Consider the following 16325-nt stretch of genomic DNA (forward strand, 5'->3'; position numbering starts at 1 on the left):
CATAGTGTGTAAAGAGAAATAAATAAAATTTGTACATATGTCAAGGCATGTACACAGGCTTTACAATACAAGTAAATAGCCATACCGATTACTGAACTTTACTGATACAAAAAATAAATTGTAAAGATAAATTCTGAAAGCCTCGTGTATTAATAATTAACATCCATTACATCGACGTTAAAAAATATTAATATAAATAAGTTAACCTTAAGCTTTTACCTATTGATAGAATATGGCCACTCACAGAAGAGAACGGGACTGTTATTCCTTATTACAGATTATTTTATAACCTAGCGAGGAGTCGATACTACACGCAACTAATTGAAATAAGATGAATTTGTACAAAACAATTATAAAACTAAACTGCTCTGTTCAATCTTATTTTAATGAATAAAGATTTATTATTGTTATTATATTATTAATAAATTATATCTATTATTAATCCTTACGATAAACACCGCCGTTACTCAACAAAACGGCCGCGTGCCAAACTGCCTCATTTAAATTTTAAACATTTTCGTGATGTGTAGATAGATTTGTAAATATGTATATTAATAATATCTAAAGAGCTTAAGTAAGCAAAAGTTTTTTTCATTAAGGAATCGTAAGCTATGTATCTAATTGTTCATAATAATTAAAATGAAACTGTATCTGCAAAATTCACCCTTCGAATGTGGGTGCGCGTGTGAGGTACGCTTGTCGCTTTGCAGGTGCGTTTGAAATAAAGCTGCCTTCTAAAAGTTAATTAGTTCAAATAATATAAACAGTACTTCAAGTCTTAAAATACATCAGTTTAAAGTCTATTAAAATAACAATAACTAATATTCGCGTAAGGCGCTCAAGGTTCTTGGTAATAATATTAGGTATGTAAGAAATAGTAAGAGGGCTTGCTTTGGAGTGTGGAGTTCTGTGATAATTACAGGATACATTATTATTATTATATGTCCTAGTTGTCTCCCACGGCTTTTCTCCGTTGGAGTTGAATTTTGCTTCATACCAAATTTCGTCAAATTAGGTTCGGTGGTTTGGCTGTTAAAGCGCGACACACAGATAGACAGAGTTACTTTCACATTTACGAAATTAGTATTGATTACTAACATCGTCGAAAAATTCAGTGAACATAATATGCGAAATCAACAAAACATCCTTCCTAACCTCTAAAATAGCTATTTAAAGTATATACGGCAAATATTAGTTAAAGTAATGTCCTTTGATGTACTCTTAACATGATTGGATAACTTAATGATGGTCGGTTAGGTAGTTAAGACGTGATATCGTAACAAAGAAACAAATGAACTCACTTTCACATTGATGACATTAGTTAGCATATAATTGTTGTAAAGGCTAATTAATTAATATCAATTTCAAATACATATATTTTGTTTGCTAGACTCCCAATGAATGCTTTGAAACGTGCAATGTTTTCAAATTCTCAAGGCGGCACATGTGACGTAATCCATCGAAACCGGCCGGTCGTCTGTGGCGGTGCCATTGGCACGATCATCGTTAAAGCATATATTTAAAAAAAAATGGTCATAAAATCTCATTTGCCTATAATCTGCTCAAGTATGTTAAGAATGTTCGACTTTTCGTACCTATTCTCATTTTATAAAAATCAATTTATTCGATCTTTACGATTTAAAATAAATTTAGAAAAGGTCATATTAATTTAATTTACCTAACAAACCTGCCTGTAAATGCAAAAGTAACTCTGTCTGGCATACTTTCACGGCTAATCCACTATAAAAAGATTTTGATGAAATATGATATGCAAGTTTTAACTCTTTTAAAGGACATAGGATAAGACCTAAATGGCGAACTAAGCTGCAAGGGATAACTAGTTTCAAATAAATAGTTTTTCTTTAAAACCATGTTTTAAAAAACATTTGCTAGTTTCTTTGGTGGTGATGATGTTTATTTAATAACAATTAAAATATTGTAAGAGAAATATAGAAGTGAAAAATTGTTGAAGTGTTATTATAGTTGCAAAGATTTGATTTAGCTTTTATAACGTCGCATTGCGGGATAGAAGTAATGTATCCTAGGGGCGCGCCTCGTACTGGGCGCGTCCTCGTGGTTCGTTCTCTGACCTCTTGACCGAATTGTCATCCCTTGCTTAGGAAGCCCTCTGATTAATAAACTTCGATATTTGCATTTTCCACACGCAAATATATATATTTAGTATTTATGATAATAAATCAAAGTTGCGTGTTTGATTTATTAATTGTAGTAGTATTAATTTCGTTGGTCCTATTTGTTAGTATCCTACAATGGTTTGTGCCAATTATGTTGAAATTTACCTATAAAGAAGATTCCGTATTTCATTCAAAAGGTCATCGGTATTTTATTAAAGGCATGTGCTTATATCTTCGACGAACTTCATAAATATGTGTTAGGTAGGTATATGTTAATGATATACGTTAAAAGATAAAAAAAGTAAATATTTTTTATCGGTAATATACAAAACAAATAACTGACACAAATACGTAACTAACCTCATTTTTCGTTCCCGCATGAGTTCCTCAAACGAAACATTTGGGTCTAAAGGGCAACTTTTCGCCTCTATAACCACATGAAATGGCATATAAATGAAATAAACCACAAATCGGAGTCTTGGATGAATATTTTTGTTTTGAAAGTTTTTGTTCGTTTTTTTTTTTAGAATAAACCTGCTTTATTATCAATAAACCTGATCTAAGTGTGATAAATATAATCAAGTGGATAACATAGCTAGACTAGTTAATTAATTTAGGCAAAAATGTCTAAAATAACTTGAGAACCTGAATTTGTTCTAGACGAAGGAATCGAAAGTTCGATGTTCAAGTAAAATTGTTTGTGCAACTAATGGACCGCGCCTGCAGCGGTACCGTTACATGAACCTTCCTACGCGATATACTATTTAATACACATTTATATCTGCCAATTTTGTAAATTTATATATTTATACTGTTTGCACTATAATACACCTACGTATTGAATTAAAAAAAATTTCCTCTTGTTCTATCGTACACATTTAGGACAAAAAAGTATATCTTTAATTAATCCTCGTAAGTTAATACGTAGTCAAATACAAATAGCCATAGTCTTAACCACTAATTTACATAGTTATTACATAAAGATACATAAATGTAAAAATCCAACATATGTACATTTGTACTTCATGCAAAATAAGTGAAAAAACTGAAATTATTTAAATGTAGATTAAATAATATCATGGAGAATATTTCTTCAAATAAATCCCGATACGAGACAAAAACTTGTAATCCAGTTATTATTAAAAAAAATAAACTAGGTACCAGACAAATACCTTAATGCAATTCATAATGAATGTTCTGTTGGTATTTTATAACATGAACGTGCTAATTGTTCCAGGAGTTCTGGTTAATTAATGTATGTAATTGGGCTTTTAAAGTAATGAAAAATTATACTATCACGCAAAGCCCGATTCTACCTCAACGTTTTACATCAACATGTTGATGTTAAGTGACACACCCAGACTGTAATTCATATATGAACACACCACACACGCACAGTCCGAGCTATTTTTATTACGGTTATCTTAAACGCTGAAATCAACAATATTTTCGAATATAGGTCAAAATGTCAATTTTGAAACGTTTTCGAATATAAATACCGTATGTACCTACTTTTATAAAATAAAAGTGCAATGTTCGACATATTATTTTCTGGGAAGTTTGAATTACGTAATATTTTGCGTAAGTTGATATTTATGGATGTTATTTTAAAACGTGCGATGTAAAATGCTCTCAATCAAATCATTTACACAAATTTTTATTCACTCATGATTAAGGAATCATAATCACGGGCTAAATGATTTAATTTCAATATATTTTGAATGGTAAAATATTAGTCATTATATTATTTATATTAATAAATATTATAAATGCAGTAGTATCTCTGCTTATCTGTCTATCTGTTAACGCCTAAACCAATGTATCGAATTTGATGAAATTGGGTTTAACGCATGCTTGAAGTCCGAGGAAAGACATATGCTAGTTTTTTATACCTTACACCCGACGAACAAATCCCAAACGCGAAGTTGCGGATGACAACTAGTCAGCAATAAAGTAACCCTAATTGGGTCATTTGATCTCCCCATAATTATGAACTTCCCAAGCATTTCTAACGTTACCTCGATTTACCCTCCGATGGGCCAACATTATATTAGCGGAACCATTAAAACCCCTTCCAAATAATGGAACGCACAAAATTACTTTCGCATCACGTGACCATGGCACTCCGAACCATGCACAGCTAAATTTTTCCTAGGATAACACACAGTAATCCTCAACTTTTGCTGAGTTAGAATCGAAGCCAATTTAGTTATGTATTTTTCGAGGATTAGTATCCCTCACCCTCATCTTAAGTGATCCATTATCTTCACATCAATGAACTTTACACTAGGATGACAGAGATCACAAAACTAAGCTTTTCCATAGAACTGCATCTGCAGATCAAATCCCCGCGCGCCTCTTGCTTGTATCCGAATATCTTCTTTCTTTGTTTCCTTTTTCGTTTTTCCTGCGATTAAATCTGTCTCTACCGCTATTAATAATCAAACCAAAGGCTGAATTTTATCCTTGGGGATAAAATGCATTAATCATAAATTACATCTTTAAAAAAAAGATATGACAAAATTTTGATTATGAGTAACTGGACCGATTACAAAATCTTCCAAATAATAAGCGAGTTATGAAGTAATGTGACTCACATTAAAAGGTTCTAATGAAAAAAGAAACAATGTTTTTCATACATATAATTATTTTCATATAACGGACTCTGTGTAAACGCTTAGTCTTAACTTAACACATTTGTCATGAGTTACTCATTCAATGATATTATTACTCATATGTACGTTTATACTGTTTCGAGAAATCTTTATGTATTAATAGCGAAAACCAAGTTTTGTCCCAGAGACTATAGAACAACAGCTGCAAATAAAAAATCGTATATGGTTTCATTTTGTAGAGCTCCAGCCATTAATGTACAGAAAATTAAAGAGGATTCTTGATTACCATTTAAATTATTACAATTTGACAAATAATTCATTTTAAAGGGGTTGAAAGGCTACTGGCCGATTAGATAGCGTACAAGAAAAAAATTGATAAAACTTTTTTCTTAAAATAAAATAAATAAATAAATAAAATAAATTTTAATTTTGTTTAAAATTAAAGTAAATTGAGATCGACAAACTCCAATTCTAACTGAACTAATTTATAATAATTTGATATTTAAAACGTGTTTCAAAGAATTTTCAAATTTAAAAAAAACGACCCACTAGTCTTAAAGTTACAAAAATGTTTAACACGATATCTTTACGTGTGAATTAATCTGCTGTATCGGTATTCTCGTTATGTTTGTATACATGTAGGTACCTATGTATAAAGTCTGAACGAATTTGGTGTGGAAAATACACATGTTGAATGTACCGTTTACGATTCGCTTCAAGGCGTATGACGATGTACGCAAAGTGATGGAAATAGCAATGCGATTTTAAGTAGGCAGCAGGTACGGCGGCATATTCGGACGGCGAATGCGTTGCCGGTTGCCTTATCGGATGTCTGATTCACAAGGTCACGCCACAGTTCAACTGGTTAACTAGCAACCTACATTATGCGTGATCTCATCGTTATGTCAAATTCGTCGATATCAAGTACAACGTAACACGATTTTTGTATTTGTTGGTTATATTTATTAAAGACGCAAACGCAAACATACCGTCGTAGTATATTTAAATGGTAATCCGTACGTTATGAATGACTTGTGAATACTAATATTTGTTTAACGTAAAATGAGTGTCTGGGATTGAAAGTTACTAATGAAGTTTCGATTAAATTCGAATTTTGATCGCAGTTGTACTACTTAGCTAAGGCAGACCAATTAGTAGCCCTTAGTAGTTTTATAATACATAAAAAGGCCGTCGACTTAACAAATTCAATCTTTTTATTATTCAGCAGACGAATATAACTTAATATTTAACATAAATAAATAACATATAACTAGTCTTTCGTTCCAAATACAACTAATTTATTTTGTTCAACCAACATAGAACCTGCAATAGAGAGCACACTTGCTCTTGTAACCAGTTGTGAGCAAATTTCATGTTGTTCATTTTTCTGACAAGTTTAAGTTTCGTTATGTAGGGTACACAACGCCAGGCAACGTTACAGATGCCAGACCTTATAAATTCATTTGATTTTGCACAATTTAAACTTTTGCTATATATGATAATATGATAATAATATATGATATGGTATTTAAATTTTGTGTTGTACTGGCTAAATCACTTCAAATTTATAGAAAAATACACTAAGCCAATATTTTAATTTTCGTTTTCTCTTAATATATTAGTAAAAAAAATGGGATTTGGATTGTATAAGCAATAAAACAAACAGTTCTTTTTATAATACGAAGTCTGAACATGAATTGTTAACAAAATATTTTACGTGTGTATAAGCTAATATCATTATACAATTTGAAAGCGCGCTGCGTCTACTTACATTAAAATAATTGTAAGTCGCTGTTGCAACGTCATCTGGAGCTAAATTGAGAAGCAAACTACTTTTAAACTTTCATGACTGTTCACGTCACACAGCAACAGCATCATGTTTTTAACTCTTCAAGTGTATGCCCTATAAACATACATTAAAATATTAACTACCTACGAGGCATGTTTAGATAATGGTTTTAACATTAACTTAATTACTAAAACAACCATAATCACTTTTTAATTACTACGAAACCGTTATGATCTTTAGTTTAATAAAATTTAAAATGACATTTAACGCACGGTCCACACCTAGATTGGTCATAGAGGTTGAAATTATTTACAGGAATTTCTCTTTAAACGTAGGCCCACGTGCAACAAGGAATTGTTCCAAAGACAACTCCCAAGGGGGTGAATCAGGGATTGAAAGTTTCTATGAAAATTCCTCATTTGTGATGTGGAAATCAAATGGAATCAATGTAAATTAGTTAGTCTATAATGCATTGACTCCAGAATCTGAATGCAAAAGATTTATACCGTGAAACCTTATAATAGATTAATTGTCTTATTCAACATACATTTTTTTGTTATCATCAATAAACCGATAGTGATTGAGTATAAATGAGGGTAAATTTAATATGGTATTGCCCATGCTATACCATATAAAGAATGGTAATTTTATGTGTACACTAAAGCATTTCTTGAAGATAAATAGTGAAACTGCTAAAGTAATTATATTTTTTGTAATTATTCTTTTTTTTTTTCTAATCATAGTTAATACTAAGTTAATAATATATTCACCAAAAGTATTATTTACAAGTGAAATAAAAAAAAATCTTACCTAAATAAAAATAAGAAATGCAAGTTGTTGCCAGATTTTCAATTACTAACTACGATGACACAATTGCCTCTATAAAATAGAACGTTAATGTTTGTAAGTAAATAAACTTTTCTCATTGACTGTTATTTAAAGGAAATATGGTTCTTTTTTCAGTGTTATAAATAAACCTAAGTTTGTTATTTTAATAAATCATGATAATTTTATCGGTTAACAAAGGCGTTAATTACATATCCATTTGATTAATGCGAAGTGCTTCGACTATAAGACTTTCTTAATATGTTGATTTGAAGATTTTTGAAGTTAATTTAAAAATCTATTCCGTTCAGGTATTTTGGAACAGAAAATGTTTGACATGACAATGTATCAAAGTTATCAGATGAACAACTCATAAATCCACTATATTGTGTTTACTAAAATAATGGACACAGTATCTGCAATATGAGATGAATTTCATTGAATAAAATTTTACTTCAAATAAGTTAGCAACTGGCAAATGCTCCACATTATGGTAAATATATTGACCACGTATGTATGCACATTACCACCGGCAACTTTAGATGCTAAGACCTAAGATGTTATGTCTCTTGTGCCCGTATATATATTGGTTCACTCGCCCTGCCAACCGGATTATAACAAATGTTAATATTATGATGATAATATACGGCGAATATAAGAAATTAATGCTTGTAGGGTGGTGAATTTCTATACATAGAAATGTCACATGTTTAGAACAATCGTACACAACATAACCGAGTAAGATCACGCCGTGAAACCGGGTCATTGCTCTGTTTACGACTTATCGCGGCTCGATTGACACCATTACCGCGTGGGTTTGGCGAGATTTAAAATGAAAATGTTTTAAAAGCGAATCAATCACCACATAAAAATATAAGGGGAATTCATTTTTGTTCGCAAATGCTGATAATTTTTCTGTTGAATATTGACTATCGAATTTTCTTATTTTAATATGTAAGTACCTATCTGCATTTACTAAGTAAATTATTGTCAGCAATATTATCTTCTTAAGCAAACGTGTATGTTACATATAAACTATAACGATAATATTATACCAGCTGTACAGAAAGCAATTAAACTATGTAAATACGTACATATATAAACATTAAAAATATGATTAGTAACAATTTCTTAGCATCTAGACCACATGATTAGAATCTGGAGCGTTAATATAATTTTCTGAACATCTTTGGTTTAATTAAAAATACTACATAAAATAGGTTATGTGATATACATGTCTATCCATAAGGTTTTACTATGATTATACTTTCCCCAGTTCCGAGATTATAAAAATAAAAAAAAAGTATCTGTAGCAAAAATTTTCACGAACAAGTTGAAAAGGTCATCAAAAACAACGTGACTAAGACGGGACAATGGTATAAGATTTATATACAATCGCGGGTTGCGATTAGTTGCGTTAAGGTGAATGGGTGACTAGCTTCGTATATTTGATGCACCACTCAATAAACTTCAAGTGCAATCCATTACATTATCAAAACAGTTCTACGAGTATAATGATCTTAAGAGTGATATTTATACGTTACAAAAACCAGAACGAAGGCGCTAATATTAAAACTACCATAACAGTGTTTTATTGACTACGTAGATAGCACGTAAAACCACTTCTCTGTTGTCTTGTTCTATCTATTTCTGTTTTTGTGTTGATGTTAACATGTTCGACCTACTTACATTTCGTGTTCGTATTTTGTATATACAGAAAAATATCAGGTGCAGCTGTCTGTAATATATAACAAGCAATTACGTTCTTTTTTTGCAGAACAAAATAATAAACGAAACATTTGATTTTGTAATGAATGAATTGCGGCAACGTACCGATACTACATACATTTAAATACAAAATACAACATATATATATTTTTAATGATAAGTGGTCTCCACTGCTCATCGACAATAGCGCTGAAAGAAAGATTAACGTGAGGTTAATCAACATGGCCAATGCGACACCAACCTTATGTACATAGATGTTATGGCCCTTGTGACTATATTTACACGAATTCACCCAAATAAAACAATATACCTACCCAGAGGGGCTTACACGAATCCCACACACCAAGTACTATATACAAGTATCCAGGTATTCATTCTCCTATAAGCACTGCAACTGGACTATACCGTTACAATTAGGTCTCATTAGTCAATACTAGTGGTCATTTTATGTCTTAAATTAGATCTATGTAACATGACAGTAGTCAGGCTATGTATGACGTATGTAAGTAGGTTCGAAGTTAATAAAAAAATACGTTTATATAGGTATTATGACACATAAAGCATTTTTGAATTCAATATAATTAGTGCTGTTTTTGAAAAATAATTGTTCAGTTATCGTTATATAACTGCCATGTAGGTATTTATTATGTCGCTTGACCAAAATATTTTCTTATTAAAATAATTAAATAAAATGAATAGGATAATGCATGTGTTCTTCATAATTAACAAGTAATTTATGTTTATCAACAGTAAAAAAGGACACTCTTTAAAAATATGGCTTGTTATTTTAATTTATAAGACAAGACAACTACATATAATTGATATAACTGCTGGCACTGGTCTCCATTACACATATTTATTATTTTTAAGATAGTTGTAATTTACACCTCGGTTTTATAATGATTAATGTTCTTATTTTAGATTAAATAGATTGTAGGTACTTCATATCCATTGTATATTAATCTCACTCTCAAAACATAAAAACATTATACATTCTTTAATAAATTTTCATTTGAATGAAAATTTAAACGCAAATTGAGTACAGAATCATTTGTATCATGTAATAAAAGTCAACATATGTTTATACTGCTGTTACACGTCGACTTCGCTTGGCGTAATTTATAGCTTTCTAATTATCGAATTTTATTTCATATGGTAACATTACATTTAATTCAACACTGTAACATGAAGAATCAAAAGTACCTTTATGAGCCTACTTGAATTATTTTACTTAAAGTTTATGAAATATCTTTTTAAGTTTAGGAATTATAGTTCCTAAACGTGAGTGACCTTTTTTGTATAAATCTCTAATCACATTTAGGGCCTACTTACTGATACAGGACATCGACATTCTTACCAAGCAAGAAATCTGTAAGATTATTTATTGAATACATAGAATATTGAATTTATTGTAGCATATCCAATTTGGGACAACCCTGCAATCAACTTGGGAAGCTTAATAACATAAAGCTAATTATTAGCTTATGATTTTCAACAAAAGCAACGGTATAGCCGCTTGAATCTATTGGTCTAATGATTTCGTAGTAATGTGTTCTATTTATTGGGAACCTCGGGTTTGATACTGCTAAAACTAAATAAGCTTCATTATATTTTTGAGCAATTTTACTTGCTTTTTATCTGAGAATTTAATAGTCCGACTATCGAACTACCTTAATAGGGATAATACCTTAATAGAAATCAAATAAATTGTAAATTCTCCCTTTAATAGGGAGTATTTACAATTTATTTGATTATTTTTTTTAAATGTTAGTTATTTTTAAGGTACATCTGATTTCGATGTCTCGGTTTATTTAATTCCTTACGATGCTATCGACATGGAAAGCATTATTTAATTTGTGGCTTTTTCATTATACTCATATAATTTGAATTTTGCATTCCGCTTTACGTTACTGACGATAAATAAACTAATTTTGTATATGTCTGTTACGTGCTGGATTTCGATCTTATTGAAAGTTTCATTGTTGATTCTGGTCTAAGGGTAAATTGTATCCGCTTTAAACGGCTACTTTTAAAATGTGGATATAAGCATTTCGATGTTGCTTATGTTCCTTCACATATGTATTAAAATAAAATGCTCCGTCCTTCAAAATATCGTACAGATGTTTACGATGAGTGAGCGATGCCTTTTTGTTTCGGATCGTATAGGATTTATGCTCGGTTTGCTTTTATTATTGATGAGTTTTGAAGTATTGGCAAAAATTAATAGTCCTGGTATATGTACAATATCAAAAGTTAACATAGTGCAACCGAAGCAATAAAATATAATACATATAGTTATTTATAATTTTTAGTTTTAATATTTCCTTAATTAATATGTTTCTATTGAAAATGACATTTATTAATGTAAAACACTAATAAAGACTATATCATCTGAGGGAAATATCCCTTATATAAGAAATACATTTGAGTCCTGTATCATTTTTGCTTACCAACGACATATAATACACCGTTTCGTTAACTAGAAAATGTAAATTATGATCTATTAACATAGACTAAATCCTTTACGGAGGTTAGCATTTTAAAAAGAATACGTCATAATGGTTAAATATTTTTTGTAGTTATTTCATTCTAAAAATAATTGATTGTCAGTTGCAAATATTGCTAATAATACGAAGTTATGAAGTTTATTATGTACAGTTCAAACAGATAAGAAGACAATAACCAAACAGTATACCATTGACTATATAAACATTATATTCCGTGCAGTATATAGTTATCGAAATGTTGTCATATATAATTATAATAAATTGTTTATTTTGTACCTAAATATGCATAATGCGGCCGTCCTAAAGAGTCGCACACTTTATATTAAGCATAAATAGGTTTTTATAAAAAATTTCTTATCCTAATGTTTAACTCGATAAACTCGAAAAAAATTAATTTTTAATAAAAATTAATATTATTTAAATAATAATTAAAATTATTATTTAAATAAGAATAAATATAAGTATAGTATGGTAAGTAAGTATAGTTGTATATAAGTATAGTAAGAATAATAATAAGGATAAATATAAGAATACATAATTAATTGAAGAAGTCCCAAACTTCTTCAATTAACTATGTATTCTTAACTTTAACTAATCAAAACATACGATCAAAACGAATATAACACGAAATCAACTTGTTTTCAAGGTTTCATAGTTAAACAATAGCCATTAGTTAGTTAAAATGCCTAAAGTATCTCTTAAATAAACCTACGTCCTTATTGCAGACAATCAGTGAGGCAAATTATTTCACACGGAGTACAATATCTCTATCTCGTAATAAATGTATGTTGTTTGAATATATGACTCATATGGAATTTGTGCATTGCGTCACTGATTTTTAAATTAAATTGATAATTTATTTACAACCACTAGAGTGTGCATTCTTGTCTAAACAGTTAAGGAAATGCGATTATCTTTAAATGACGGATACCTTTTATATCATAGGATATTCTTGTCAGTTAATGCAATGACCGTTATGCCGCTCTTTTAAAGATAGTATAATACATATTTATACAGATATACTTGTACATAAGTATATTTTTATTAATTTTTTTTAGCTTGTTTATTAAATTTTTATTGGGATAAAGGTAATTTCTTTATAAACTTATCATCAAACGTTATTGTCTGAATTATGTAGAACATGCTCTTATGAATGAAGTCTGTAATGAGCCAATCGTGTCATAAAGTATTAATTGCAGTGAATACATCAAAGAGATCAAAGTGTTTCCAAAAATAAGGTCAACGAATTACAACGTAAATTGTAATGAAATCGCGGTACGTTATAAAAGTGGAACGAAATATGTTCAACATAACAATACCAAGTAAATGTTACTTTGGCATTTCTACGTCAGCGTCACGAATACACGCCTTGTTTTATATGGGGGTATAATTGTATGATTTTTTTTATATACAACAATAACTAACTTTAACGTTATGACGCCCTAAATATATAAACATTTTGAATGTTTTGTTTATCTTTATTTATTATTTTTATCACGTAGTTTTGTTTTATCATTTATTCAAAGAAATGCACATTTGTTAAAAGAAAATGATAAAGGTCAGTCTAATGACTTTAACAATGGATGGTTGATTTGTAAGATGAAATCTTTATTTACAACCATGCTATAAACATGTTCAATGCTAACAATGTCCGTCTAGTCATAACAAGCATAAACAAGTAATATTTATTGCATAAAGGTGTAATTGCGTACATCAACCGTTATGATTTTATGTTTTGTAACGTGTAACCATGCTATGTTCAAAAAAAATGAATATCTAAGTGACCTGCATAAATGTGCTAAAAAATATACTAACTTGTTTTATCATTTGCGTTAATATCAACTAAGATTAGCGTAGGCACACTTGATATCAAAATATGTCAACAAAGTGCATAGATAAGATTATCCCGAAATTCTTTAATCGATTTTGTTATGAGTGTGCGTTTCTTTTTCAGGTATAGCGCTGCGGCCATTCGGCCTTTCTCTTATATATTTGCTGCTATACTTGATAGCGCCGTTTCCACAAGTACCAGATTCCAAAACATTCCGAGGTAAATAAATTGAACGTTTCATCGAATAGATTCTTTTAATTTCCTCTAATGATTCCATGAAACTCAACAGAACCAGAAATAAAAATAAAACCATACTTCTTACTGGCTATCTATTGAAGACAAAAATATCGCGGTTTAGTAACGATATTTGTTAACGTTTTGCCAGTAAAAAATATTGGTTTAAGCAAGTTAGCAGTAGTAAGTGTGGTATTTATTTTGTATAGAAATTTGAATAAATCGTTTTATTTTCAGGTTGTCGAGGCAAATATCTTCAAGTAAATCTAGTCGTCTCTGCGGTGCTTTTGCTAGTCCATGCGATATGGCACAGTGTCCTGGCAGGTTTTGCGCCTTACGGCTCTCTTTTCGAGGATTATCCGATCATTCAAACGATCGGATTCAACCTTGGACTTGTATCATACGCGGGAATAGATCCACTTATGGCTGTGCATTATCTTGCACCGGAGGTAAAATATTAAACAATTCGGAGCAGACGAATTCAATCTACTTTTGGTTTAAAAAAACCAAAACAGCAAAATATTTATTGTTCTTCCTTTCTTTTAGCTGGTGGTAATGGGCACATCATTAGCAGTGAACTTAATGGTGCGTACCCTTCTTATAGGATCTTCTAATGATGAAACTATAAGAAAAGATTCGAAGCACCAGCGGTTTCCTTTGCTCACCAGTGCAGGTACTTACGATACGTAATTGTGTATTTAATATATTTATTGATCTAATGGCTACGTACCATCTGAACAATGAACATGTCCCGATGTACTAGGTTTCGAAAATCCATAATGTATATTACAGAATATTGAAATTCTAGACCACTAATATCGTGTCAATTCCATGTTAAATTTTATTCATTTATATCTTGTCCTTTTGTGGTTGGAATAGACTATACGTAGTTTTTAGATTAAGAAATTCTCAGTAGCAGTAAGTAAAGTACATAAAGCCGTTTTTCCCCTGACTTCTGATTCCGCTCCGGTCGTATCAGATTACATTCATCATTCGATAGAATTCCATTGAGTGTTAGGGAATAGTATCCTTGTATTTACAAACACTCTTATGCATTCTAGTATCTCTTGCTCAGATTATTTTTTGTGATTGATGTTCGTAGCCTAAGTTCACCCGGAAAGGTTTCAAGTTATTGATTTAAAATATGTATATTGTATTTGCTATCGTTACATTTACAGGAAAATATATCGCACTATTACTTTTAATGGCATCCGGAATAATGCGTCCCAGTGTAACGTCAGGGATATATTTCCTGGTGTTTATGGGAGCGGCAACAGCATGGGCTGTAGGAAAGCCCCTAGAACGTGGGTTTGCCGTGGTGTGCCGCTGTGTCATGGCCATCATGGGCGTCCATATAGCAGTACTTCTTGTTTACCAGTGCACTTGGATCATAGACATTTTTCCACCAGAGACGAATATGGCTAGGTAAGCTGTAGCTGAATGTTTCCACATTTAAAGAGATATAAATAATTATTTATTATATTTAAATATGACCTTCGTGTTTTAAACATATTATATATTTAGTCAGTAGTTAGCAAAGAAGATTTTTTCATTATTTATTTAAAAGCATATATTTTTTTTATATTTCAGATATTTTGGCCTCACAAAACTGGTTATACTTAACGAAACAGATTCATCGAATTTTACGTATGAAGTGACCGACGACCATATGTGGGCTACCTTGGCTAGTCCCTTAGTGATACTCTTTTCATATTTTTTCTTCGCCATCGAAACGCGAGAACTCTTCAAACCAAAGGTGCGTACGCTTGTAACTATGCAGTATCTGCACTTTATGAATGAGAAAACTTTGATTAATATTATCATTAACTCCAACTAATAATAACATGCTTTGTTATAACTCATACCGTCGGACTTGGCTGTATTTTCTGACTAACGCCGTAGACGTATGCCGGCATAGCGCTATTCAGTAGTTCGAAATTACACTGCGATTTTATGACTTTTGCTAACGGGGCGGATAGGCGAAGAAAAAGAGTGCCCTAACTGGCCTCGAAGCGGGTAAACTGAACGGTTCTTTGGTGCGCGGCGTGTCCTTCCACCGCGGCAGCAGGCACGCGCCGCGCGACAAGTGGAAGAGCGCCACCAAGAAAGTTCGCGTAAGCCGGCCCCAACGAATATGCACTGACCACACTGTATCTTAGTTACACCTTAACCGTACTTATTTTTTTTAAACTGTACATACTTTGCAAATACAATTTGTAGCATAGGTTTTATTGAGTAGATATTACTAATGTAGATATGTATTATAGATAGCAATTAGTGGATGACCTTCGTAGTGTAAATAAATATTGTTGGTTTAAACAAGAACATTTCGTGAAGATGAAAGTTTCACGAGTATCGTGTAAAAATGTATTCTTCACTATTAATGGTGACAAAGATTATGCATGAATGCTTGTGCTAATTTTATATATATCTTTGAGATTTGTTGTTCGGTATTTTTTGTATTAATAATTTTATTTTTGCAACCTGCTTTCGTTCTTTTGTAGGTTGCATATTCATACATAAATTCCAATGCACTCCGTGGGAACACCGATGAGGATGATCCTGTAGGTATTCATTTTTATATTTCTCGCCAATTTGTCTGTTTTGCTTGTATCGGTATTTGATTACTTAATAGATAATGAATGTTGTCATGCAATAGGT

General features: G+C 31.1%; 1 protein-coding gene across 1 annotated transcript in view; it reads left to right on the forward strand.

Moving 5' to 3' along the window:
• Positions 1-16325, forward strand: part of LOC124530822 (piezo-type mechanosensitive ion channel component) — a 47895-nt gene that overhangs the window by 1912 nt on the left and 29658 nt on the right. Inside the window, exons 3-8 of the mRNA XM_047105143.1 lie at positions 13554-13649; positions 13902-14113; positions 14211-14337; positions 14843-15089; positions 15255-15420; positions 15644-15778. Coding sequence (XP_046961099.1) covers positions 13554-13649; positions 13902-14113; positions 14211-14337; positions 14843-15089; positions 15255-15420; positions 15644-15778 — 983 coding nt within the window. The remainder of the gene's footprint in view (positions 1-13553; positions 13650-13901; positions 14114-14210; positions 14338-14842; positions 15090-15254; positions 15421-15643; positions 15779-16325) is intronic.

Source organism: Vanessa cardui, chromosome 7 (assembly GCF_905220365.1).
Source record: "Vanessa cardui chromosome 7, ilVanCard2.1, whole genome shotgun sequence".
Lineage (NCBI taxonomy): Eukaryota > Metazoa > Arthropoda > Insecta > Lepidoptera > Nymphalidae > Vanessa > Vanessa cardui.